The sequence below is a fragment of the Bufo gargarizans genome, chromosome 8, assembly GCF_014858855.1.
Source record: "Bufo gargarizans isolate SCDJY-AF-19 chromosome 8, ASM1485885v1, whole genome shotgun sequence".
NCBI lineage: Eukaryota > Metazoa > Chordata > Amphibia > Anura > Bufonidae > Bufo > Bufo gargarizans.
Window position 1 is genome coordinate 47,095,883 of NC_058087.1, and position 27,385 is coordinate 47,123,267.

At 45.8% G+C, this 27,385-nt stretch overlaps 1 protein-coding gene across 1 annotated transcript in view; it reads left to right on the top strand.

Moving 5' to 3' along the window:
* Positions 1 to 27,385, top strand: part of PCBP3 (poly(rC) binding protein 3) — a 68,208-nt gene that overhangs the window by 22,858 nt on the left and 17,965 nt on the right. Inside the window, exons 5-8 of the mRNA XM_044303902.1 lie at positions 12,715 to 12,831; positions 15,359 to 15,490; positions 17,140 to 17,268; positions 23,872 to 23,946. Coding sequence (XP_044159837.1) covers positions 12,715 to 12,831; positions 15,359 to 15,490; positions 17,140 to 17,268; positions 23,872 to 23,946 — 453 coding nt within the window. The remainder of the gene's footprint in view (positions 1 to 12,714; positions 12,832 to 15,358; positions 15,491 to 17,139; positions 17,269 to 23,871; positions 23,947 to 27,385) is intronic.

The window sequence follows — 27,385 nt, forward strand, 5'->3', positions numbered from 1 at the left end:
GCCACCAGTGATCTGACATGGGACACGAACTGATGGGTGGTGAGTGGAACCCCCCCGAAGGGTAACAGTGGGCTGTTAGGCCCAGACCCCGACAAGGCGGACCGTAGCTGACGGAGCACCGTGACGGGGCACCACTGGTGTGAAGTGGGATAGAAGGACACCGGGACCGGGGGGCCCACCTGGGAGGTCTTGGACGTCCTGAGCAGTAACGTGAACCCCTCGGAGTTCTGGACCAGCTGGCTGACCGTGAGGAACTTACTGTTGCCGGAAGAGCAGGTGAACTCTCCGGGCCTCAGAAAGCCGTAGAAGGCTAAATGGATGGCAGATTTGAGTACCAAGCTGGGCAAAACCCCGAACGGATTACTGTCCAGGATGTCGGACAGATTGCGGAAGAGGGGCCCGGTGACCCCTTGCCTGCTGCCTCGGCCTTGAGGCCCGCATTTGCTTAAGCCCTTGAGTGCTGCCTTAACAGCCTGCATGGCGAAAAGTGATGGTTGATCGGGATGACTGACGGAGAAAAAATGTTGTACTCCCGCTAGGTATGACCTGACTGTACTGTGAGAGAGCTTGTGCACTGAGTGGCAGTAGCCAATAAACGCCAGGATGTAATCTGGAAAACTGGATTCCCCCTGAGGATGCTCCCCTTGGAACCTGCAGAACATCTTCCACCCGGTGTGATATGCTCGGGTCGTGTTGGGCGAGAGAGAATCGCGAATCAGAGCGTGGGCCGTCTCGAGGTGGTCGGCTATGTTAACATTAAGGACTCGTGAGGAGGAGCGGTGGCACCTGTCGCATCTGCCTCTGGCATGATCTGAAAGAAACGGTAAAAGTTAGCCCTGGATAAGGCGTCGGCAGCCAGGTTTTGCTCACCTGGTATATGGGCGCTATGGACGTGGAAATGGTGGTAAAGGGACAGCTGAACTAACCGCCTAAGGAAACCCATGACGTGGCTTGACTTTGATGATCCACTATTTAGGATGTCTACGACGGCTGCGTTATCCGTCACGAACAGGACGGACTGGTTCGCCCAGAGACTGCCCCATATGTGAGCAGCTACCACGATGGGATACAGCTCAAACAGTGCCGAGGAGTGGAGGAACCCTGGGATTAGTACCGCCTCAGCCGGCCATCTGTCTGCAACCCAGTGCGTGCCAAAAACAGCGGCAAACCCTGTGCCGGCGGCCGCGTCCGAGAACACTAAGGGGGACTGGCACGACAGCTTGGGGACGAATAGGGACACCCCGTTCCACTGGTCCAGGAAATGATCCCACATACGGAGATCCGCTAAGGCCTGGCTGTCCAGACGCACTGGGCTGTCCTGTTCTGGGGCGGTGCTAAGGAGCGCCAGCAGGCGGGATACAAACGTTCTGCCTTGCGGAATGATGCGCATGGCAAAATTCAGCATACCCAGTAGCGACTGAAGGTCAGTCTTAGTGACCACCGACGTGGCTGAAAACCTGTGAATCACTTCTCGGACTCTCGTTAGCTTGTCCGAGGGTAACCTGGCTAACATGCGTTGGGAGTCCAACTCAATGCCCAAAAAAGTGATCACGGTGGACGGGCCCTCTACTTTTTTGGAAGAAACAGGTACCCCCAACTGGGAAAAACACCTCAGTAGCTTCCCCAGCCCCAGAGGAGCAGCCCCTGGGCCCTCAATCAATAGGAAGTCGTCCAGATAATGGATGACGAACTCACAGCGCACCTTGTGTACCAGAACCCAGTGGAGGGCTTGGGCCAGCTGATCAAAGAGCCAGGGGCTGCTCTTGGAACCAAAGGTGAGTTTCGTGGCAAAGTAATACAGGCCTCGCCACCTGATACCGTGCCATTGCCAGAGTGCTGGCATAATGGGGAGCAGTTTGAAAGCGTCCGATATATCTGCTTTGGACAATGCGGACCCGGGACCTGTCTGCATGATGATGGCGATGGCTTGGTCTATGGAAGCATACCTCATGCCCACTTCTTCTGAAGGAATGAGGGAATTGAGACTGGGAACCTGTGAACCATGTGGGGCAGACAAGTCAATGATGAGTCTCTCTTTCTTACTGAACTTGCCTGTGACGACTCCTACGGGACTGACTCTCCACCGTTGAAATGGGGGTGCTTCAAAAGGACCGATTAAGAACCCTTTAGCTAACTCGGCTTCTATGAGTGTGTCTACTGAGCCAGGATTCCTTTCGGCTGACTGAAGGTTCCCGCACTCATGCGTGACCTCGGGGGTCATGATTAACCCTGTGTGGAACCCTTCATGGAACCCTGACACCAGGAACTGTACGAATCCTGGGTTGTGGTGACCTTGCAACATTGCTTGTAGACGATTAGTATCGACCACGCTCATATAATTTTTCACCGACTTTAATGAACAAGCTACTCGGGGGTGAGCCCTGAAGCAGTTGGTACAGATATGCAACAAGCGGCACTGGCCGAAATTACAAGACGCGTAATTGAAATTGTTGCATATCTGTGCCCTACCTAACTGGACAATGGGTCGTCCTAGTTTGTCTACTGAATTGGGGGGCCTGAAGATGTCGAGTGGTCCTGCTGAAGAGCTGGAGGGGTATGACGTCGTGGCGGCTGCCGACTTATGGCACCACTCCACTGAGTGGAAGATAGACTGACAAGCCGAACAGGAGGGAGCCTTCAGGCCTGCAAAGTGTCTGCAGAACAACTCAGTGTCCAGGACGGACCAGTCTGTGACATGTTGAAACTGGGACAGGGCTGCGGCCGCTTTGGCTGAGAATGAACAGTGGTAATCGTAGAACGCATTACCACCATACCTATGTCCCAACTCAGTGACCCTAAAGAGGTATAGGTCTAGCTCCTCCCTCCTGTCCGGCCTGGCAGTACAGATAACGTCCCTGAAAAGGCTGAAAGCCATGACGAACTCTGGAATGTTCAGTTTGCGATTGAGCCGGTGGTCGCGGCTTCTCAGCACCACCGAGACTTCCCCGCAGGCTATGACCTTGTTGTCGGAAAGGTCCCTGGAGGCTATCAGTAGCGAAGCGAGGTTGATGTCCCTACCCTCAAGGATGTCCTTCCTGATGTTGATGGGGACAAAGTGAGACGGAGCCACGTTGGGGACTGGCTGGGCAGTGCGGATGTCTACTGCCGCCGAGGTGGAGGCGACCGGAGGCTCGGGTGAAGAAACTGACACTGCCGAGTTGTGAGCCTCGACTGACTCGAGTCTAGCCTGTATGGACGTGACAGCCGAAGTCAAGTTGTTCAGCATGAGGTGTAATTGGGCCAGCGATGTCTGTATCGTGGCTGCGGGGGGGATCACCGCCGCTGGGCACCAGGGAATCTTTCCATAACCGGTATAGCTCTGCTTTCCTAGCAGACGCCGGGAAAGGAACACCCCGTCTCGACAGCTCCGCCATCAGCTTGGGGATAGTCCAAGCACGGAGGGATAACGTGCTGCCCCCTTCGGACGTCCCTGCAGCATTCTCATCCACTGATGCTTCCATGATATCAGATGCGTGCGACATCACAGCTGTGGAGAAAATAATGCAAGGTGACCGGCTACCCTGGGCGACCACCGAGTGCGTGAGGCTGTTTGACAACGTGGTAGAAAAAGGTGCACTATCCCTGTGAAGCACGCACCCTAACCCCTGACGGCCGTGGAAGAGTGGCCAGGAACCGCCACCTGAAGGTACATGCCAGGACCTGACTTTACTTACCAACTGAGGAACACTGTTCTGAACCCCACGGATGTTTTTAAATGGAAAAGGAAACCTGAACGTAAAAGAGTGCATGAGACCTTCCCTTGCTAGTGATCAATGCCTCCCGTCCACTGACGTGAGCCCCCGCTACCTTGTTCGTGAGAACTCGGTGAATCCTAGACTGGCTTCTCTTGTAAGTGTGTTTGAGAAAATATAAAATTTTTCTCCTTGCTCTGACCTGGGAAACAAGCAGCACAGAAAACAAATCAATACGTGGGGTACAACTGACGGAGCGCGAGCTGTGGGCAGTGGATTTGAACAACGGATGGGGATGGCGTTGATTGAGTTTTTTTTTTTTTTTTTTTTTTTCTGGCCCCCCCCCGACTCTGTCTGTCGTATGTGGTGGACCCCTACCTACCTAAGCAGCACGGCGGCCCGTGCCAGACTTTAAGTGTGTGTGTGTGTGGCGCTGGCCATTGCATCCCCCACCATGTCCTACTGTGCCGCGTGGGGAGCGCGGAGCTCCCTGACACAGAGGACCAAGCGGGGGGATACTTGTGAGCAACAGCTCGCGCCTCACCCTACACTTTTTTTTTTTTTTTTTTTTTCGCCACGTGGAGAGTGACGCGTGTCCCTGGCAGGGTGCGCAGTGCAGGGGCGCCCTCCGTTCGAGGGCTGACCCGTCCGCCGGCTGGGCACACCTGCCACGTGGGGAGCTGCGCCGCCCTCAGGCCTGGATCGGCGCAGGGAGGACCCCCAGTGGTGAGGGCCCACCCCTGCCGATAATGAAAATGCCGCGTGGGGGGCCTCGCCGGTCCCTGGCGGAGCGCCCAGTGCGAGGGTGCCCTCCTGCCATCTGTGGGCCGGCCCTCCGCCGGCTGAGCGCGCCCGCCGCGTGGGGAACCGGTTTAGCCCCCTGGCATAACTGGAACAGGGGGGGGGGGGGTTCTGGACATGGCGCCGCCTTCCCCCCTGTTCTCCTGAACACCGAGCCACGTGGGAGGCCCACCGCTCCCTGATGGATTGCCCAGTGCGGTGGTGCCCCCCTGAGTCCGGAGGGCCGACCCACCGTCGGCTGGGCAAATCCACCGCGTGGGGACACGGTGGTGCCCCCTGGCTTTGACAGAGGCTGGGGGGGGGGTGGCAGGGGCGCTACCCCTCAACTGGGGGGCGGGCCCCGCCGCTGGATGCCACGCCCACACCACGTGGGGGAGCGGGGCAGCGCCGGCGACACGGAGCGTGAGCCGCGCCTGTGAAGGTGAGCAGAAGCGGCGGAGGAGGGAGGCGCGGTCTGCCGCTGTGCTCCACCACCTCCATGACACGAGCGGGAGTGGGGACCCGAGCGGGAGCGGGACGGGGGGCGAAGTGTTCCGGAGCGCGGGACCCGCTTACCAACCGGGCCGACCGCACAACCGGACGTCCGCTTACCTGGCCTGTTCGGCAGGACTGACAGGTACAACGCACGCTCCGGGATCCTGAACTTCGTACGTCGTACACATGTGGGAGGGTGCTGACGGCTGATATGGGCGGCCAAGCCCCTCCCACAAACACAGGCCAATGAATCGGCCTTACACTTATTGGTACCATTTTTGTGGTACGTACGACTTTTTGATCACTTAATCACTAAACTTTTTGGGGGCAAGATGACAAAAAAATGGGAAACTCGAAGTAAAAAAAAAAAGTTTTAATGGTTCAGACATTTTCGAATGCGACGATACCTGATATATTTTTTTTATTGTAAAATTGGAAAAGGGGTGATTTAAACTTTTAATATAGTGGTGTTTTTTTATTTTATTTTATTTCAATTTTATTTATTTTTTTACTATTAGCCCCTTTAGGGTGCTAGCACATGGGATCTTTCGATCCCCTCTCCTATTCACCCTAAAAGAGATCTATTAGGGTGAATAGGAATTTTACTCCTTCCATTCTGAGCTATGCTACTTCATTGCGGCCGGGTGCCGATCAGCTGTTTGAAAAGGCACCGGTGCTTGCAGTAGCGCCATTGATTTCTCTCAGCTTTCCCTGGGCCATATGATGTCAAGTTCATCGGTCACATGGCCTAGGTGCAGCTCAGCCCCAGAGCTGCGATACCAAACAGCAGCTATCAAATGGATGGCGGAATCCTTGTTGAGCAGGTAGAAAGCCAAGACACTACTGTGAGTAGTGATGGACGAACATCGGCCGGGACGTTTCGTGAACGCGCGTTCGCGATCAAATGTTCGCGAACCGCGCGTTCGCGAAGGACCCCAGTGACTTTAATGGCAGGAGAACCTGAAAAAACTTCAGGTCATATTTGCAGCCACCAAATACTTACTAGAAGTGCACAAATAGTGTATATACATAAGACAAGGACCATTTTTTGTTCTGGGTTGTGGTGGATATGTGTGGACTGGCATGAGGAAATTCAATTACATGTGGTCGTCACAGGTGTTGAATTCCTCAGAGATCCATGCCTCATAAATTTTTAGAAATGTGAGGTAGTCCACACAGTCGTGAGCAAGGCGAGTGCGCTTATCGGTCACAATCCCCCCTGCTGCGCTGAACTTCCTTTCGGACAGGACACTCACCGAGGGGCAGGCCAAGAAATCCATGGCAAATTGTGCCAGCTCTGGCCACAGGTCACGCCTGCACACCCAGTAGTCCATGGGTTCCTCGCTTCTCAGAGCATCCACATCGGCTGTTAAGCCGATGTAGTCGGACACCTGTTGGTCTAGGCGTTCCCTGAGGCTGGATCTGGAGGTCAGCTGTTGATGGGTTGGCTAAAAGAATGATATCATATCCGAAGTGACCAACACATCTTCAAACCGCCCTCTTCTTGCAGGTGTAGTAGAATTGGTACCCGCACCTGTTTCGCTGTGGGTGGAAATTCCCCTGCCAGCTCCCGCAACAAAAGAATGCAGCATCTCTCACAGCAAGGTCTGGAAATTCTGCATTCTGCCAGCCCCCTGTGATGCTGGTAACATTTCCGCCATTTTGTGTTTGTACTGGGGGTCTAAGTACGTTGCCATCCAGTACTGGTCCTTGCCCTTTATGCTATTTATACGGGGGTCACTCTTCAAACACTGGAGCATGAAGGCCCCCATTTGCATGAAACTGGAAGCGGTGGAGCTCCCTGGCTCCTGCTCATCGCCCAGGAGAATGTCGTCCTCGGTCTCCTCCCCCCAGTCACGGACAACACCAGGGATCCCTGAAAAGTTTAAAGTCCCCCTCAAAGCCTGCTCTTCTTGCTCCTTCTCCTCACCCCAGTCACCATCCTCCTCTGACTCCTCTTCAGACTCCTGCTGACTTGTCTCAGATGGAGTAGCCCTCCTGGGAATTCATTCAGCATTGCGACTTCCTCATCTTCCTGCTCCTGCTCCTCGACGGCTTGATTAATGACACAACGCAATGCACGCTCAGGAAAGAAGGCGTAAGGTACGATGTCACTGATGGCGCCCTGGCTGCGACTGACCAATTTGGTGATCTCATCAAATGGCCACAGAAGTCTGCATGCGTCGCGCATGAGCAGCCACTGGCACGGTGAAGAGAAACCAAGCTCCCCAGAACCTGTCCTGCTGCAGAGTTCGTACAGTTAGTCGTTAACGGCACGTTGCTGCTGGAGCAGCCTATGAAGCATATACAAGGTGGAGTTCCAGGTCGTCGGGCTGTCACAAATCAGACGTCTGACGGGCAGGTGGTGTCGACACTTAACGTCAACAAGGCGAGCCATGGCTGTGTAAGATCTTTTAAAATGGCCAGAGATTTTCCTGGCCTGCCGCAAGACGTCCTGGACCCCGGGGTATTTGGCAAAGAATCGCTACACGACTAAGTTCAGGACGTTTCAGCGTGCTCAGTATATTGGCACCGTTGTCAGACACCATTTTACTAACTGTCAAATTGAGCGTGGTTAGCCACTGATCGGCCTGTGACCGCAGAGCTAAAAGCTGTGCAGCTGGTTCAGCTGGGACTGAAAATGATCCTTTAGGAGCAACGGGGCGTTACCATTACACCGAGAGGCTCTGCTGTCTCTGCAACTCCCGCTCCTTGTCTACTTTGACAGGGCCTGGCAGTGAAAATGTCTTCACAGCTGGCCCTGTGAAAGTGCAGAGCACAGCTCCACAGCAGCAGCAAAAATGTAGTGTCACATATTGTTCTGCTGGTCTGTGTAGGAGGAGGAGCAGTGTGGTCAGGAATCTGGTGTTCTCCTCCTCCTACACAGACCAGCAGAACAATGTGTAACACTACATTGTGCTTCTGCTGTGAAGTGCCGGCGGCTGAGGAACATGAGGAATTAGGTGAGTATTTTTTTTAACTGCCTGTGAAGGGGGCACATATCTGGGCATAGCTACTGTGAAGGGGGCACATATCTGGACATAACTACTGTAAAAGGGGGCACATCTGGGCATAACTACTGTGAGAGGACACATATCTGGGCATTACTACTATGAGGGGCAAATATCTGGACATAACTACTGTGAGGGAGCACATATTAATGCATAACTACTGTGAGGGGCACATATTTGGGCATAACTACTGTGAGGGGCACATATCTGGGCATAACTGCTGTGAGGGGGCACATATGTGGCATAACTACTGTGAGGGGCACATATCTGGACATAATTACTATGTACTGGCACAAAGGGGGAATACCTTCTATGTGGGGGCTTTAAGGGGACTGGTTGTGGATAGTTATGCTTTGGGCAGAGTTAGAGGCGTGACCGACTATGGAAAAAAATATATACATACTGTAAACATATTCGCAAGATGTTTTTTATTTTCACATATATGTTTATATTTGCATGTGTGGTTTGGGGGTGTGGTGGCCCAGGTACATCCTTTACGCAGGGGCCCTTTGCTGTCTGTATCCGCCCCTGCTGCAACGTATGCCTTGACAGCACAGGCTGCAGATGGCAACACTATTGTCAGCAGCTGACACGTTAAAAAAAAGCCCACACTGCGGAGCCATGTACCGGCGTCCCGCTCCAGATACATTTGCAGTCTGCTTTTTGCCTCCTGTGCCCTGTGAGCTCTGCCTGCTTCTCCTCCTTCTCTTTCTCTGCTGCTCCGTCTTTCCCTCTGAACTCCCCTGCTCTTCCTCTCTTGTGGGGACCCACCTGACGTCCATCGACACGTCATCATTGTCACCTAGACCACCACTGACATTTGAGATCTCGGAGTAGGCAGCAACAGCGGGGGACCTCCCTCCTTGGGCTGATCTGGGTACTGTCGTCAGACCACTGGGTGGCGGCTGTTGCTGCCTCCTCTTCCTCATCCGATGTCAAGAATGGCTGCGCATTGGTTAGGTCTGGGAATGGATAGCGAAATAATTCCTCTGACTCAAGTGGAGGGGCTATGGTGGTGGTGGTGTCTTTGGGGGTGCACACAGCAGAGAGTGAGGAGGGTGCAGATACAGAGGATGAGAAGGGTGCAGAAGCAGAAGGCCGAATGAGCCACTCAACCCACGCTGATGCGTCCTTTTAAGTAATCGCCTTCTCCAACTTCCCACTTAGGCTCCGGCCTCGTGCACCTGCCCGACCCCTACCATGCCTGCGGAACGGCCTGCCTCTTCCTCTGCCTGTCATTTTCAAAATGACCCTGTACCTAAGTCAATGGAGAAGAGCAGTATTTGTGGAAGCAGGCATATCGCAGGCCTTAATCAATATTTGGTGGAAACAGGTATATCAAACCCTTTAATCAGTATTTTGTGGAAACAGGTATATCACAGGCCTCATTCAATATTTTGTGGAAGCAGATATATCAAACCCCTTAATCAGTATTTTGTGAAAGCAGGTATCTCGCAGGCCTCAATCAATATTTGGTGGAAGCAGGTATATCAATACCCTTAATCAGTATTTTGTGGAAGCAGGTATATCAATCCCCTTAATCAGTATTTTGTGGAAGCAGGTACTGTATATCGCAGACCTCAATCAGTATTTTGTGGAAGCAGGTATATCAATCCCCTTAATCAGTATTTTGTAAAAGCGGGTATATCGCAAGCCTCAATCAATATTTTGTTGAAGCAAGCATATCAAACCCCTTAATCAGTTTTTTGTGGAAGCAGGTATCCCACAGGCCTCAATCAATATTTGGTGGAAGCAGGTATATCAAACCCCTTAATCAGTATTTTGTGGAAGCAGGTATATTACAGCCCTCAATCAATATTTTGTGGAAGCAGGTATATTAATCCCCTCAATCAGTATTTTGTGGAAGCAGGTATATCACAAGCCTCAATGAATATTTGGTGGAAACAGGTATATCAAACCACTTAATCAGTATTTTGTGGAAGCATGTATATTGCAGGCCTCAATCAATATTTGATGGAAACAGGTTTATCAAACCCCTTAATCAGTATTTTGTGGAAGCAGGTATATCACAGGCCTCAATCAATATTTTGTGGAAGCAGATATATCAATCCCCTCAATCAGTATTTTGTGGAAGCAGGTATATCACAAGCCTCAATGAATATTTGGTGGAAACAGGTATATCAAACCACTTAATCAGTATTTTGTGGAAGCAGTTATATCGCAGGCCTCAATCAATATTTGGTGGAAACAGGTATATAAATCCCCTTAATCCTTATTTTGTGGAAGCAGGTATATCGCAGCCCTGAATCTGTATTTCGTGGAAGCAGGTATATCGAAGGCCTCAATCAATATTTTGTGGAAACAGGTATATCGAACCCCTCAATCAGTATTTTTTGGAATAGGTATCTCGCAGGCCTCAATCAATATTTGGTGGAAGCAGGTATATCAAACCTCTTAATCAGTATTTTGTGGAAGCAGGTATATCGCAGACCTCAATCAGTATATTGTGGAAAAAGGTATATCAATCCCCTTAATCAGTATTTAGTAAAAGCAGGTATATTGCATGCCTCAATCAATATTTTGTTGAAGCAAGTATATCAAACCCCTTAATCAGTATTTTGTGGAAGCAGGTATCTCACAGGCCTTAATCAATATTTGGTGGAAGCAGGTATATCAAACCCCTTAATCAGTATTTTGTGGAAGCAGGTATATTGCAGCCCTCAATTAATATTTTGTGGAAGCAGATATATTAATCCGCTTAATCAGTATTTTGTGGAAGCAGGTACATCGCAGGCCTCAATCAATATTTGATGGAAACAGGTTTATCAAACCCCTTAATCAGTATTTTGTGGAAGCAGGGATATCGTAGGCCTCAATCAATATTTTGTGGAAGTAGGTATATAAAACCCCTTAATCAGTATTTTGTTGAAGCAGGTATGTCAAAGCCCTCAATCAGTATTTTGTGGAAGCATGTATCTCGCAGGCCTTAATCAATATTTGGTGGAAACAGGTATATAGAACCCCTTAATCAGTATTTTGTGGAAGCAGGTATATCGCAGCCCTCAAGCAGTATTTTGTGGAAGCAGGTATCTCGTAGGCCTCAATCAATATTTGGTGGAAGCAGGTTTATCAAACCCCTTAATCAGTATTTTGTGGAAGCAGGTATATTGCAGCCCTTGATCAGTATTTGGTGGAAGCAGGTATATTAATCCCCTTAATCAGTATTTTGTGGAAGCATGTATATCGCAGGCCTCAATCAATATTTGATGGAAACAGGTTTATCAAACCCCTTAATCAGTATTTTGTGGAAGCAGGTATCTCGTAAGCCTCAATCAATATTTGGTGGAAACAGGTATATCGAACCCCTTAATCAGTATTTTGTTGCAGCAGGTATATCAAAGCCCTCAATAAGTATTTTGTGGAAGCATGTATATCCCAAGCCTCAATCAATATTTGATGGAAACAGGTTTATCAAACCCCTTAATCAGTATTTTGTGGAAGCAGGTATATCATAGGTCTCAATCAATATTTTGTGGAAGCAGATATATCAATCCCCTTAATCAGTATTTTGTGGAAGCAGGTATATCACAGGCCTCAATCAATATTTGTTGGAAACAGGTATATCAAACCCCTTAATCAGTATTTTGTGGAAGCAGTTATATCGCAGGCCTCAATCAATATTTGGTGGAAACAGGTATATAAATCCCCTTAATCATTATTTTCTGGAAGCAGGTATATCGCAGTCCTAAATCAGTATTTTGTGGAAGCAGGTATATTGCAGGCCTCCATCAATATTTGGTGCTAACAGGTATATCGAACCCCTTAATCAGTATTTTGTGGTAGCAGGTATATCGCAGCCCTCAATCAGTATTTTGTGGAAGCAGGTGTATTGCAGTCCTCCATCAATATTTGGTGCAAACAGGTATATCAATCCCCATAATCAGTATTTTGTGGAAGCAGGTATCTCGCAGTCCTCAATCAATGTTTGGTGGAAGCAGGTATATCAATCCCCTTAATCAGTATTTTGTAGAAGCAGGTATATCGCAGGCCTCTATCAATATTTTGTTGAAGCAGGTATATCAAACCCCTTAATCAGTATTTTGTGGAAGCAGGTATCTTGCAGTCCTCAATCAATATTTGGTGGAAGCAGGTATATCAATCCCCTTAATCAGTATTTGGTGGAAACAGTTATATCAAACCCCTTAATCAGTATTTTGTGGAAGCAGGTATCTCGTAAGCCTCAATCAGTATTTTGTGGAAGCAGGTATATCACAGGCCTCAATCAATATTTTAATGGAAACAGTTTTATCAGTGGATGTGCATTTTTGGGGGTTTCTTTGGTCTTTGTGGCTAGCATTTGTCTATCCAGAGGATAGGTCACTAGTATATACATCTCAGAAATCCTTGTAATTATGCGCAAACAGTAAGTGAAAAGATTATTTTGTTGCCAGAGCTCAACAGAACATGTCCTGTACAACTGTACAAAATATATACTGTATGTAAAATGGGTGCCATCAAAGGGATAAGATTGGATCTGGTTGCATCAAAGACTGGATACAGGGAGATTGCATGGACAAAGGGAAAAAACAGCAAACACAGAGTAATAACAGGAATAAAAAAGATGCATACAGTATAAACCATGAAAACATGGGACATGACAATCCCTTTTATTGAACTCTTGCAGACATCAGTTTGGTGTTTTACACATAAGAAACCAGCACTTTTTAGATTCTACTTTTGATGCTTTTATTAAATATGTTTTTCTTATAACCTAGAGTGGAGCACGAATTAACATTTCAGAAGGAAATTGCCCAGAAAGGATCGTTACCATCACTGGACCAACAGATGCTATTTTCAAGGCATTTGCAATGATCGCTTATAAGTTTGAAGAGGTAAGAGTTTTAAATTAGTATTATACGTATTAGTATTATAAGTGTCTATTTCTTACCTCATTAAAAACTGGTATATTGGCCCACTTTTCGTATTAGTTAGAATAGGTAAACATTTAGACATGGAGGGGGAAATGTATCATTGTAGGTGTATTAAAGGTTAGTTTTTAAAATGGAGTTGCAATACACACTTTGGCCAGATTTAGGAAAACTTTGCACAGTAAAAGCATGCCTGGGGAGTATCTGGCTTGAAGTTATAACTTTTTCACACTTCATGAATGTGACCAATGATCTACTCTGAAATTCTGACCAAATTTTCACTCCAAATCTGTAGGTGGCTCGAGACGGCACAGTGCTCAAAAAGTCACAAAATGTTTGACCCCCCAAAAATAGCAAAATCCATAGTTGCAAGTTTTTGAAGCCAAAATTCTGGTATTCAGGACTTGATAAATTTCCCAAGGAGTGCTTATATGTGCCAGAGTCATCGCAGTGGCTCAGACAGTATCTACAGACTGCATGTCTAAAAGTTTAAGCTAACCTTAGTTGGCGTAGTTTCTAACAGATTTTTTGCACTGGCAATTTTATTGCAGCACAGCGAAAAAACTGTCTAAAACGGTAGATGTATCCTTTTGCATCAAATCTCACAGCATTTTGCACCAAAGTCGAGGTGCAAACACAATAGTAAATGTAGTCCACTGTATTCAGAAGTCTAGACCACATGCAGATTTGTTGTGGACTATACTGGAGGAGCTTTAAATGTCAGCCTGTGAAACAGGTGAGGCTAGTTGCACACTAGCGTCAGAGATCTGGCAGGCTGTTTCGGCAGGAAAAAACCTGCCGGACCTCTGCACACTCCAGAAGTTTGTAAGGCTCCATATGTCCCCATTATCTATAATGGGAATCGGCAAAGATATTTGCCGGAATACGGACAGATTTCCGCTGGTTCCCATTATAGTGAGTTGGGCCGGACAGAGCCTTACAAACCTCCGGCAATACCTGAGAAGGCAGAGATCCTGGGGTTCAAGTCCAAAAGGTGCTTTATTTTGGCACTTCAGCACCATTATACACATAAACATCGAAATTATACACCTGCCCGTCTCTACATAATATTCTATACGTGTTGTCTCTACCTCACCTATAGAGAGCCATTCACAAAAGGGATTTGGACCTCCTCCACACAGATCTCCTCTAGATCTGTCAGGTTTCGGGGCTGTCGCTGAGCAACACAGCAACACAGCTCAGCTCCCTCCAAAGATGTTCTATTGGATTTAAGTCTGGAGACTGACTAGGCCACTCCAGAACCTTGATATGCTTCTTACGGAGCTACTCCTTGGTTATCCTGGCTGTGTGCTTTGGGTCGTTGTCATGTTAGAAGACCCAGCCACGACCCATCTTCAATGCTCTGAAGGAGGTTGTTGCTCAAAATCTCACAATAAATGGCCCCATTCATCCTCTCCTTAATACAGTGCAGTCGTCCTGTCCCCTTTGCAGAAAAGAACCCCCAAAGCATGATGTTACCACCCCCATGCGTCACAGTAGGGATGGTGTTCTTGGGATGCAACTCATCCTTCTTTTTCCTCCAAACATGACGAGTAAAGTTTAGACCAAAAAGTTCTACTTTGGTCTCATCTGACCACATTACTTTCTCCCATGCTTTCTCTGGATCATCCATATGGTCATTGGCAAACTTCATACGGGCCTGGACATGTGATGACTTGAGCAGGGGAACCTTCCGTGCAATGCATAATTTAAAACCATGACGTCGTAGTGTTCTAACGACAGTGACCTTTGAAACTGTGGTCCTAGCTCTCTTCATGTCATTGACCAGCTCCTCCCTTGTAGTTCTTGGCTGATTTCTCACCTTTCTTATCGTCAGTGATACCCCACGAGGTGAGATCTTGCATGGAGCCCCAGTCCGAGGGAGACTGACAGTCGTCTTTAGCCTCTTCCATCTTCTATCAAATGCTCCAACAGTTGATCTATTTTCACCAAGCTGTTTGGCAATTGCCCCGTAGCCCTTTCCAGTCTTGTGGAGGTCCACAATTTTGTCTCTGGTGTCTTTTGACAGCTGTTTGGTCTTGCCCATGATAGTAGTTGACGTCTGACTGACTGTGGGATGGACAGGTGACTTTAAAGAACTCAGACAGGTGCTACTAAGTTAGATTAATGAGTGGAGTAGAGGTGGACTTTTTAAAGTCACAGTAACAGGTCTTTGAGAGCCAGAATTCTTGCTGTTTCTCAGGTGTTCAAATACTTATGTTCAGCAGTACAAGACAAATAAATTCTTTAAAAACCATACAATGTGATTTCCTGATTTTTTTTTATTTATTCTGTCTCTCAGAGTGGGAATGCACCTACAATGTGAATTTCAGACCCCCCCATGATTTCTAAATGGGATAACTTGCAAAATTACAGGGTGTTTAAATATTTATGTTCCTCACTGTATACTGTACACATCACCACACTTACTTGAAATAATCTATTCTGGTTGTAGATATTTGACAGTTTTTGATAAATTCTTACTTTTTAGGACATCATAAATTCCATGAGTAACAGTACTGCAACAAGCAAACCTCCTGTCACTTTAAGACTCGTCGTTCCAGCAAGTCAGTGCGGATCTTTGATTGGAAAAGGTGGTTCCAAAATCAAGGAAATTAGAGAGGTATGTTCAAATGGAATAATGATTTAGCTGAACAAGTCTCATTTTTGGATATTTAAAGGGTTTCTGTCATCAGAAATAACATTATGTAGCTGACTGACATTAGCGATGTGCTAATGTCAGCACAATGCTTTATAACTCCCTGCCTGCCGCCGTTCTCTTAAAGTAAAGACTTTTAAAATATGCTAATGAGCCTCTAGGTGCTATTAGGGTGTTGCTTCAGCACCTAGAGGCTCGGTCACCTCACCCTTTTGGCACACCCATGTACACTTGATTGACAGTTCTCCTCATCGTCCCGTAAATCCCGCGCCTGCGCCGCCCGTTTAGTATTCGACGCAGTGAGTGAAGGACGCGCTCCTGCTGCCGGCTTCACTCACTGCGCCTGCGCCGAATACTAAACGGGCGGCGCAGGATTTACGGGACGATAAGGAGAACTCGGACATCAATAAAGTGTACATTGGCATGCCAAAGGGAGAGTTGACCGAGCCTCTAGGTCAGTGATGGTGAACCTTTTATAGACCGAGTGCCCAAACTGCAACCCAAAACTCACTTATTTATCGCGAAGTGCCAACATGGCCATTTACCCTGAATACTAATATAACATATCTTCCATGTACTTTATAATTTATCTATAATAGCCTGCCTACATTCAGTGAGCTGTCTGTGCCATTCATAGCATGCCCTGCGCTGATGAATGGTAGAAAAAGTCTAAGGCATAGTGTTACACCTTGGACTTTTTCCAGGGTGCGGGTGCCCACAGAGAGGGCACTGAGTGCCGCCTCTGGCACCCGTGCCATAGGTTCGCCATCACTGCTCTAGGTGCTGAAGCAACATCCTAATAGCACCTTAGCTCATTAGCATATTTAAAAGTCTTTACTTTAAGAGAACGGCGGCAGGCAGGGAGTTATAAAGCATACTGTTATTACTGCTGACATTAGCACATCGCTAGTCAGTCAGCTACATAACGTTATTTCTCATGACAGAAACCCTTTAATGTGTTTCTTTTTACCTTTTTACTATTTAAAGGAGCTATCCCATGAAATGTATTACTATGCAATAAATAGAGTATTTCAAATGAAGTATTATTGCAATATACATGCAATAAAAATTGTGTTAGTTTTTCTTATGTATATTACATTTTTCTGTCTGGTACCACCCCAGTTGTCTCTCCTATGACTGAAATTCTAGTCCACTGTCTTCTGCACAGTGGTGGTCTGCTCAGTAGCTTTGTTGCTCCCTTTTACTCTCTTCAGTGCTGATGTACTGATCAGGTGAAGCCACCAAGACACCTTTCATTCATCCCTACTTCTAAATGAATAGAAATACATAGCTATATCTCTCTAGACAGTGGAGAAGGAAATTATTAGTGTGGGCAATACATACCACATGTATCTCTAGGGCCATATGTGAGGGACTATTTTCTATGAAGGGGAAGAAGGGATTAACAAGGGCGGATTGCAGTGCACTGCTGGGAGATGTAGGTGCTTTATGAGCTGCTGCCCACTCACAGAATTCCTTCCAAAAATGTGATTAAAAAGAGAAAAAAAGGAGAAAATTAAACTAGAAAGTAGAGTTTTTTGAGAGATGAATGCAGTTGAGTGAGACAGTTATACATTATGCTATATTTTACAGTATTCTCTTTTCTTGTGCAGTCTACCGGGGCTCAGGTACAGGTGGCTGGAGACATGCTGCCCAACTCCACAGAGCGTGCAGTAACAATTTCGGGCACCCCTGATGCTATTATCCAGTGTGTGAAGCAGATATGTGTAGTGATGCTGGAGGTACAGTGTGTTGGCGTAGCGGTAATGTATACACACTGATGCACACATATTCAACACCAGCCTTGTTAAGAGATACTAAGCTTATCTACAGAATATGTAGATTTATTATGCTGAGAGCATCTAAGGCGGTGTACTGTATATAGCATTTTTATGTTTTATGCATTGGCTCATGCTATATTTCAGTATTTCTAACTAGAAATGGGTTATTTCAGTATTTTATTGATTCTGACAAAGCAGTGGTTATTATTAAAATGTAAAATTAAATGCTATTTAAAGGCTATGTACACCTTTGGGGTCATTTTTTTTATTATTGCATTGTACTCATTTTAAGCTAAAAGTCATTTGGGCTTTATTCAAAATGTGGAGCCTTTTTTCTGTACATAGCTGAGATGCTCAAGTAGCAGCCTCTGGATTTTCTCGCTTTTCTGCCAGTCGAGGAGCTGACCGGACATTATTTCTGCTCTATGACCTTATAAACACTCATTATAGCTCAGTTCTTATCTTACTACAGAGTGTGGCTTAAATAGGTATTTATGACCTCTTAGTAGTTTAGAAATAAGGTTTATTAGATGACTAGCACAAAGTAAAGATACCAGTCACACAGTTAGAAAAACAGTTAACCCTTTCTGACAGAACCGCTCAATATTTTTAATAAAGGCCAATTGAAAATATGATTTTTAGCCAAAAATGAGTAAAATGCAATCATAAACAAAAATTTCCTTTGAAGGTGTACATAGCCTTTAAGACAACATTTAGTTTAACTGTAAGTTTAAATATCAACTTACAGTGTAAGGAGAAAAGGCTTTAGGGCTCATTCACATCTACGCTATTCATTTCTGTGGTTCTGCTCCGTCATAGAAGCAGAACAGCAAAAAAAACAGAAGAGCTTGAACCAACGAAAGACACCAACGGCACTCAAAGGACCTTATTGACTATAATGTGGTCCCTCAAGTTTACGTCATGGTGTTCAAAATTTCCCCAGACAGTATAGGATAGCATGGTATGCTATTGTCCTGCATTTTTTACAATCTGCGGGGCATGAAACACAGATATCATCACACTTTAAACTGTACACTATAGGCTGTGGTAAGTCAACTAAAGACTATGGTTATTTTTAAAGGAAGAGCCTCTACACAGAAGGGCATTGGACTGTTCATCTCATCCTCAGTTGCTTGTTTGCCACCATATATACTTAAGAATTTCCATAATTTGCTAATTACATTTATTGGCAGATTCTCATACCATGATCTCCTATTTGAACAATTCTGTAAAAGAACAAGCCATAGAAGCAGACCTTTATCTTCTTGGTTACCTGCTTTTTAAAAGGTTCCCTCAGTTCAGCTCTCTTCAGTTGGAGATGATCATTATCCTACATACTGATGTAAAATGCTTAAATTAACTCTGTCATGTTTTCCACAAGGCATATCTAAACTTTCAGATAACTTTTCAGAACAGGCTGCCATATGTGTATACATGAGCTATAGCTCTGCATCTGACCATTATATGGCTCAAATCTGGCATATTTTACCAGTTTTCTCCTTTGAATGCTGCATCTATAATTCTCAGCTATCACTGAGTTGATGTCACTGTCCCTTCTGTGATAGATTTTAGGAGATCAAGGAGACTGGCAGAGCGTGGAAGAATCTAACATCCTCTTTGACGACTCTTTATTCAGTGTTTGTGACCTCATCCCCTGTTTCAAGTGTAGCTTAGTACTCATTACTCTACTCTATTTGGTGTTGCCCCACCCTTCTGATTGTGCAGTAGATAGCTTCATTTGGGTTTGGCTGAGCTGGTGTGAGGTCGTCTCTGGTGTTCCTGCTCGTCCATCACTACAGAAGTTAAGTGTTGCGTTTGTTTGTGTTTTGTTTTCCCTTCCTTGCTTGTTGTTACTAGGCCTCAGGGAGACGCCTGTTCCTTCATTGGGGAAGGAACGGGTTGCCTCACCCTGACAATATTCTTAGGGATCTCTAGGCTCTCCAGGGTCCCAGGTTCCAGGGTATGGACATTTCTACCTTCAAGGGGTGCCTATACGGTTAGGAGTCAGGGCCAGGAGTAGGGTTACTAGGAGGTGACCTTTTCCTGTCCCTAGCGTAGAGGCCTAGTGGCTTTCCCTTTCCCTCCTGGTTGTCAGTTTGGTATTTCCTCCTATACCTCATCCGTGACATTATCTACCGCCAAATAAACCGCCATTTTGTTTAGGTCAGTGCAGCTATGTAGCCTATGTCTGCACTGGTCGAACAGCTGCAGGGACTGTCATTGGAGGTAGCTGACCTCCGTGCAACAGTCTTACGGATTCAGAGACCACAGGCGGCTGGTTTCCGATGGTGGATACCAGGCCTGTCCTGAACCTAAGGTGACTCTCCCGGACAGATTTTCTGGGGGTAGTGACAATTTCATTTGGTTCAGGGAATCGTGAAAGTTGTACTTTAAGCTGCGTCCATACTCTTCTGGGGATGAGTGTCAACGTGTGGGTATGATCATTTCTTTGCTTAAAGATGATGCACAGTCTTGGGCTTTTTCTCTGCCGACCGGATCACCATCCCTCCAGTCGGTAGATGAATTTTTTAGAGCCTTGGGGCTTATTTATGATGACCTGGATCGGATCTCTCAGGCTGAGACCAAGTTACGTGGTTTACGGCAGGGAGAGACCTCATCCCCTGTTTCAGGTGTAGCTTAGTACTCATTACTCTACCCTATTTAGTGTTGCCCACCCTTCCGACTGTGCGGTAGATGCCTTCTTTTGGGTTTGGCTGAGCTGGTGTGAGGTTGTCTCTGGTGTTCCTGCTCGTTCATCACTATAGAAGTTAGGTGTCGCGTTTGTTTGTGTTTTGTTTTCCCTTCCTTGCTTGTTGTTACTAGGCCTCAGGGAGATGCCTGTTCCTTCATCGGGGAAGGAACGGGCTGCCTCAGGCCTGACAATATTCTTAGGGATCTGTAGGCTCTCCAGGGTCCCAGGTTCCAGGGTATGGGCATTTCTACCTTCAAGGAGTGGCTATACGGTTAGGAGTCAGGGCCAGGAGTAGGGTTACTAGAAGCTGACCTTTTCCTGTCCCTAGCGTTGAGGCCAAGTGGCTTTCCCTTTCCCTCCTGGTTGTCAGTTTGGTATTTCCTCCTATACCTCATCCGTGACATTATCTACCGCCAAATAAACCGCCATTTCGTTCAGGTCAGTGCAGCTATGTAGCCTATGTCTGCACTGGTCGAACAGCTGCAGGGACTGTCATTGGAGGTAGCTGACCTCCGTGCAACAGTCTTACGGATTCAGAGACCACAGGCGGCTGGTTTCCGATGGTGGGTACCAGGCCTGTCCTGAACCTAAGGTGGCTCTCCCGGACAGATTTTCTGGGGGTAGTGACAATTTCATTTGGTTCAGGGAATCGTGAAAGTTGTACTTTAAGCTGCGTCCATACTCTTCTGGGGATGAGTGTCAACGTGTGGGTATGATCATTTCTTTGCTTAAAGATGATGCACAGTCTTGGGCTTTTTCTCTGCCGACCGGATCACCATCCCTCCAGTCGGTAGATGAATTTTTTAGAGCCTTGGGGCTTATTTATGATGACCTGGATCGGATCTCTCAGGCTGAGACCAAGTTACGTGGTTTACGGCAGGCAGAGACCTCATCCCCTGTTTCAGGTGTAGCTTAGTACTCATTACTCTACCCTATTTAGTGTTGCCCACCCTTCCGACTGTGCGGTAGATACCTTCTTTTGGGTTTGGCTGAGCTGGTGTGAGGTCGTCTCTGGTGTTCCTGCTCGTTCATCACTATAGAAGTTAGGTGTCGCGTTTGTTTGTGTTTTGTTTTCCCTTCCTTGTTTGTTGTTACTAGGCCTCAGGGAGACGCCTGTTCCTTCATCGGGGAAGGAACGGGCTGCCTGAGGCCTGACAATATTCTTAGGGATCTGTAGGGTCTCCAGGGTCCCAGGTTCCAGGGTATGGGCATTTCTACCTTCAAGGGGTGCCTATACGGTTAGGAGTCAGGGCCAGGAGTAGGGTTACTAGAAGCTGACCTTTTCCTGTCCCTAGCGTTGAGGCCAAGTGGCTTTCCCTTTCCCTCCTGGTTGTCAGTTTGGTATTTCCTCCTATACCTCATCCGTGACAGTTGATGGGTGGAAACTAGCTGCAATGAATACACATAGATCCAACATATTCTGCTTCTAACTCTCTCACTCAATCAAAATCTGTCAGAAGCACCATATAGGATATTATAGAGAAGTGCTGAGCAGTATGGATGTGAATAAAGGAGCTGGCGTGAGATAATAACACTATATATTAGCTGCTGAATCTGCTGAAGCATTCCTGTGCTCTCTGGTCTCTCTGTTTATATCTACCCTCCCTCCTTCTCTCTCCATAGACTTCTATGGGATGATCTCAGTCTTTAGTGAGCAGGCAGCCCATTTTGATCTCACAAGACAAATTTCTCATACTGTACATTTCAGAAAGAAAGTTAGTTTAAAACAGTGAGGGAATAAAACAGCTCATAACTGGAAAAGCCATTTCTCTCTGATAAGATATATCACAAAGTTTCTTATATTTGCCTGATTTTGCTTTACGCAAAGTTGTGTGAATGTACAGTGATCCTTTAAGGAAATTTCATCGATTATCACTCTCATTGTCTCAGAATAGCTTAGTTTTAGTGCACACTTGTGGTATATACAGGTCCTTTCTCATTTATGTTCTTGCCCAAAATGAGAACATTTACAAACTGAGGGAAGAAAAGAACAAATTCCAATACCTTTCTTTGAGGAATGCTTTCCTTTATCCTTGAGAGTTGTTACTGTTTTGGCTGTAAAAAAAAGATCAGGGGTCCCACTAAAGGGGTTGTCCAGTGTATAAGAATGCTTTATATACTTCATCTCTGTATACTTCTATGTGGCTGATTACAAGCCATCTAACCACATGAGCACCGCAGCCAATCACTGGCCTCATCGGTCTCATCTGTATGTATAACACTAGGGTGCTAAGACCTGTATTTGGCACATGAACAGCTACAGAGAAGTATACAGAGACTGATATGGACCACCAGTGCTGAATTGACTACTGATGGTCTTGTTTTTTTTTTTTTTAAGCATTCTTTGCATTAAAAAGTATATCCTGGGCAACACCTTTTAGCCACAGGAAATGTGATCCAAATTCTTCCATATCGCTGGGAAATGGCCATACTCATTTTAACAATTGTTAGCAAGATGCTGACAAGCTATTCATTCACTACATTTTTTTTTCCACTACAAAAACACTGTCAATGGGATCCCTGAGTCTCTTGGCCCCAAAGCAACACCTATGATTGCTATGCCCATAAGAAAGAAGGGTGTGAACTAGACATCTCACTAGACAGCCTCTGGAGAAGTGAGTGAGTGGTATACTGTATCTGGAGGAGAGAATACTAATCTTTCGATTCGCACAGCAGCTGACCTCCTCCGCTGTCTGCAAAGCCACCAGTTCCACCACTTCTGGGTGGACTGATATCACTGGCGGCCTCACAGACAGTGGAGGAGCGCAGCTGCTGGGAGGATCAAAAAGTCAGTATTCTCTCCTTCCCATTTAGGGCTTGTTCCCTTCTCCAGAGGTTCCTTTGCCACCAATGAATACAGGCGTTCTATGCACATATTTTCAACAGAACATTAGCAAAATTATGCATTTGTAGCGGAATACATGATTTTGTTAAAACCAATGAATCCATACATCATATTAATGCTGGAACATCAATGACTAAGTGATCCACAGCGCGGGCACTAGAAAATAGGGCAAGATGAGATGTCTGGCCCAAGCAGTGTGAACAGAGCACAGGGGTGTAACAGTAGTGGTGCTTCAGATGCTAAGGCAGGGGTGCACAACCTGCGGCCCGGGGGCCACTTGCAGCCCTCAATGTCATTCTGTGTGGCCCCCAATCATCTGGTGACAGACGTGTATGTCTATGTCTTGTGGCTGCTCACATGTATTTTTCATGTATTTTCCCACTAGATGGAAATCCTGGAGGTGTAACCAGACATTTATGATATATACTGTATGTGCAATGCACCATAAATACAGTATTTCAGTTTCTAATACCCTTATAACTTTTATTTTCGGCCCTTGGATTCCTTCAGTCTCACAATGTGGCCCCCAACCAGAAAAGGTTGTGCACCCCTGTGCTAAGGCCAGGCTCTCGGTGCTCTAAATTGGTCATTTGCAAAAATATAAAAAGTATCATGTCTCGGCAGCAGTTCAACCTATAGACAAGCAACAGATATCAATTGAATCAGCATGATCAAGCCTACCAGGAAATATGTCTGGTTTAATAAGGTTGATTATGCTGACAGATGCTCTTTAAAACCTTTCATCTTTTCGGTATACTTCCTACTATGTGGAATTAAAATCTATTTTGTACTGCAACTGTGTGAATTACAGATATAAAAGATATGCAATTTTTATAACAGTATCTGTTTAATGTTAGTACAATCCACTTCTGTGTGTGCTATTGTATTAAATTTACCTTATTTTCCATAGTTACATTATTTTTTACTTTTTGTCTAGTAGTGTTATGCTATCTTACATCACGTGGCTGTTGATTCAGTCTAAGGGGTACTCTAATATTATCTCTCCCTCTCCTATGCCTTTTCCTAGTCCCCTCCAAAAGGTGCTACCATCCCTTACCGTCCAAAACCCGCCTCCGCCCCTGTCATTTTTGCAGGTGGTCAGGTAAGAGCGGACCAGCTGGGCGCCTCCACTGCCAACCTCAGCCTATTGCTGCAACACCAGCCTCTGCCCGTTAGTTTGCAAAGATTTTCTTGCATGTTCTCTCATCCTTCATGTTATCACTCATCAAGACTGGATCATTCACTCTGAGACACTGCCGGCCTAGAGTTCCTAATGCCCACAGCAGAAAAATTACTTCCATAAAGTAAGGTTTTGTTTTCTATGGGACCCAGAAAGTAGCCATTTTCAGCATATCAATGCTAGACAGAGACTGGATGCACTATGCCGAGTAGCCCACCCAACTATGCCCCCAGTATATTGACAGTACATGGGGTGCTGCTTATGGAAAGCATCTGTATGATGTTGAGGCAAACAGAGGTCCTTATGACTGCTTCTCTTCAGTGAGAGGCCATGAGGGTGAAATATATATTTCATTCCAGTAAGAGAAAATATAAAGTTCTCGTTAGTGTGATTACAAATTACAGGATTATTGTCAGTGGCCACATGGCACTGCACACCTTGGCTTATTCTCTAACTGTTTATGTAGGGCAGGTTCACACAGTTGTATTGTGGCTTTACTTTCCCATCCTTTTTGAAACAGGACTAGTTCTCAGCAGATTGCTGAAAGCCATAGGGTTGTCCAGGATTATCCTTACCTCAGGATAGGCCATCAATATGTGAGTCAGGCTCCTAGCACCTTTGTCAATAAGCTGTGCTTGAGTAGCTCTGACACCCAAACTTGGCACCGGAATGTCACAGCTCTGTCCATTGTGCGCTGAACAGAGATCGTTTCTGCAGCATTGTCCCCATTCCCTGTGGGACATAACTGGTTTCTGCAGCATTGTTCCCATTCAATGCGGGACAGAGCTGGTTACTGCAGCATTGCTCCCATTCACCGCAGAGGTCTGGGTGTCGGACCCCTGCCAATCAGATACTGATGTCCTATCATGAGGATAGACCATCAATAGTAAAATCCTGAACTACACCTTAGATAGAAAAAGATTAAAAAAAACAAATACATACAACGCAGCTAAAATAGGCTGGTGTAAGTAGGCTCTTACATGGTATACAGTTTACCTAGAGAAGATTTGATGCTAATTACTGTAATAATTTAATATTTTGATGACATGTTCATATTTTGGCCCTTATATCATTCTTAGGCTTGAGATATTTGGCTGGATAAAAGATTCATATGGATCCTTAATATGGCACCAATAGATATTTAAGTGCCGTTTTTGTACCACTCTATGGAGGTCATTTATCAAACTGGTGTAAAGTAGAACTGGCTCAGTTGCCCATAGCAACCAATGAGATTCCTCATTTCATTTTCCAAAGGAGCTGTCAAAAATGAAAGGTGGAATCTGATTGGTTGCTATGGGCAACTAAGCCAGTGCTACTTTACACCAGTTTGATAAATGACCCCTTATGTCTCCGATTTAATACAGAGCCGAATGGCCTTATACAGTCTCTTAGGCAGTCTCTTTTTCCTGTAATGGTTTGGCAGTGCAACTCAAAGTTAATGATCTCTCATCCTATGCATGAATGGGTGGGTAAATTTAGTGCAACGGTCTGCCTTCAGAATAATTAGGGGAATTAATGGGCGTTATCTTAATTGCTTTGTAATCTTAATGATGTCTAGATCGTAATTGTCAGCAGATGCGCAGAACATTGGGGCACATTTATCATTGCTGTCAGAAAGAAACACTGGCGGAGATTTATCAAAACTGATGCAATGGAGATGAAAAGGTGGAATCTGATTGGTTGCTATGGGCAACTAAGCTAGTTTCCCTTTACCCCAGTCTTAATAAATCTCCCCCGCTGTCTTTGTTGCCCATAGCACACAATCACAGCACAGCTCTCATTTCTTAGACTGTTCTGGTAAAATAAAATTTGTGCTTTCATTGGTTGCTATGGGCAACAAAGACATTTCTGCTTTTTATTTAATAAATCTGAAACAGTTGCATCCAGCAGTGACTTCATTTTAAGGATCATAGATTAAAGAAATAATTATGTATAATTAAAATGATATTATAATTATACATTTTGCATGTTTTTTTCATTACTAGTCAGTTGTATAGTACCAATATTTTCCGATAGGGAAAAACAAGGAATGACAAATTTATTAGTGAGGGTCAATTATTTGTCTACCAGAAAAGCAATATATAACAATGATTAGGATAAAAAGTGACAATGGGGGACATTTACTAAAGTTGTAAAAAAGTTGGGACACGCCATACTTGCGCAATAATTTGCGACTTTTTAAGCTTCTCGGCTCTTTTCCAAAGAGCAGAGAAAAGGAAGTGGGGCTTAGCAGGAGAGGACGGGGCTTCGTACCACCGGCCAGATTTACTAAAACTTTTGCCAGAAAGTGGCGTAAGTTATAGCTGAAGTCGATGCCGGCATGTAGTTGGTGTGGACTTCAGTATCTGGCGCTCGGCAGGGCTGAGATACGTCTAATTTATTAGGAGAAGTCCCTCTCTTCTTAAATTAGGTGCATCTCATGCCGTTGCAGGGAGATCAAGACTGGCATAGGGATAAGCCAGTTTCGATTAATGTCCCTCCTATAGGAATTGAAAAAATATCCTCAGTTTTTATATTTTTATATTTTTCAAATTTAATTTAGTGGGGTACAAGCTCTCCTTATGAAGACCAGCTGTGTATGGAACCTAATAAGCCAAGAGGTAACTCCCAGAGAAAGAGAACCGTCTCGCTAACACCACCTTCTGTAAGTGGCCCCCTATGAGTGAAAGTCCAAATTTTTTACAAGCCTTGGAACATTACAATGTCCAAACGCTTGTTATAAAGCCAGGCTTTGACTCATAGGGGGCCGCTTCCAAAAGGTTGCACTTGCTAGATGGTTCTTGTTCTCTGGGAGTTATCGCTTTAAATTTTATTTTCCCACTCACTGAAACGCTGTAATATATTATGGTTAACACTAGATGTCGCTATAACACAGTAATTCCTGGAATTGGCGTAATTCTATTTTACACTGTTATCCACTATACTTTTATGAAGACCCCTAGAAATTACCCATGTAACTATATAAATACAGAAAATGCTTATATAGTTCCCTTAAAAGGGCACTAATGTTCAAATAATTTTGATGATCCTTTCGTCAAGGACTTTAACAAGGTTTTCTGAGTGCTTTATACTGATGACCAATCCACAGGAATAGGTCATCAGTATCTGATCGGTGGGGGTTCGACTCCTGGGACCCCCACCGATCAGCTGTTTGAGGAGGCCGCTGCGACCTCCTTACAGCTTGCCAAGCACAGCACTGTCCATTGGATGGCGGCTGTGCATGGTATTGCAGGTCAGCCCCATTCACATGAATGGGAATGAACTGCGCTTAGGCCACGTGACCATTGAATGTGACATCACTGGTGTAGGGTAAGTTACGAGGTTCCTCTGGCGCTCACTGGAGCACTGTGGCCTCTTCAAG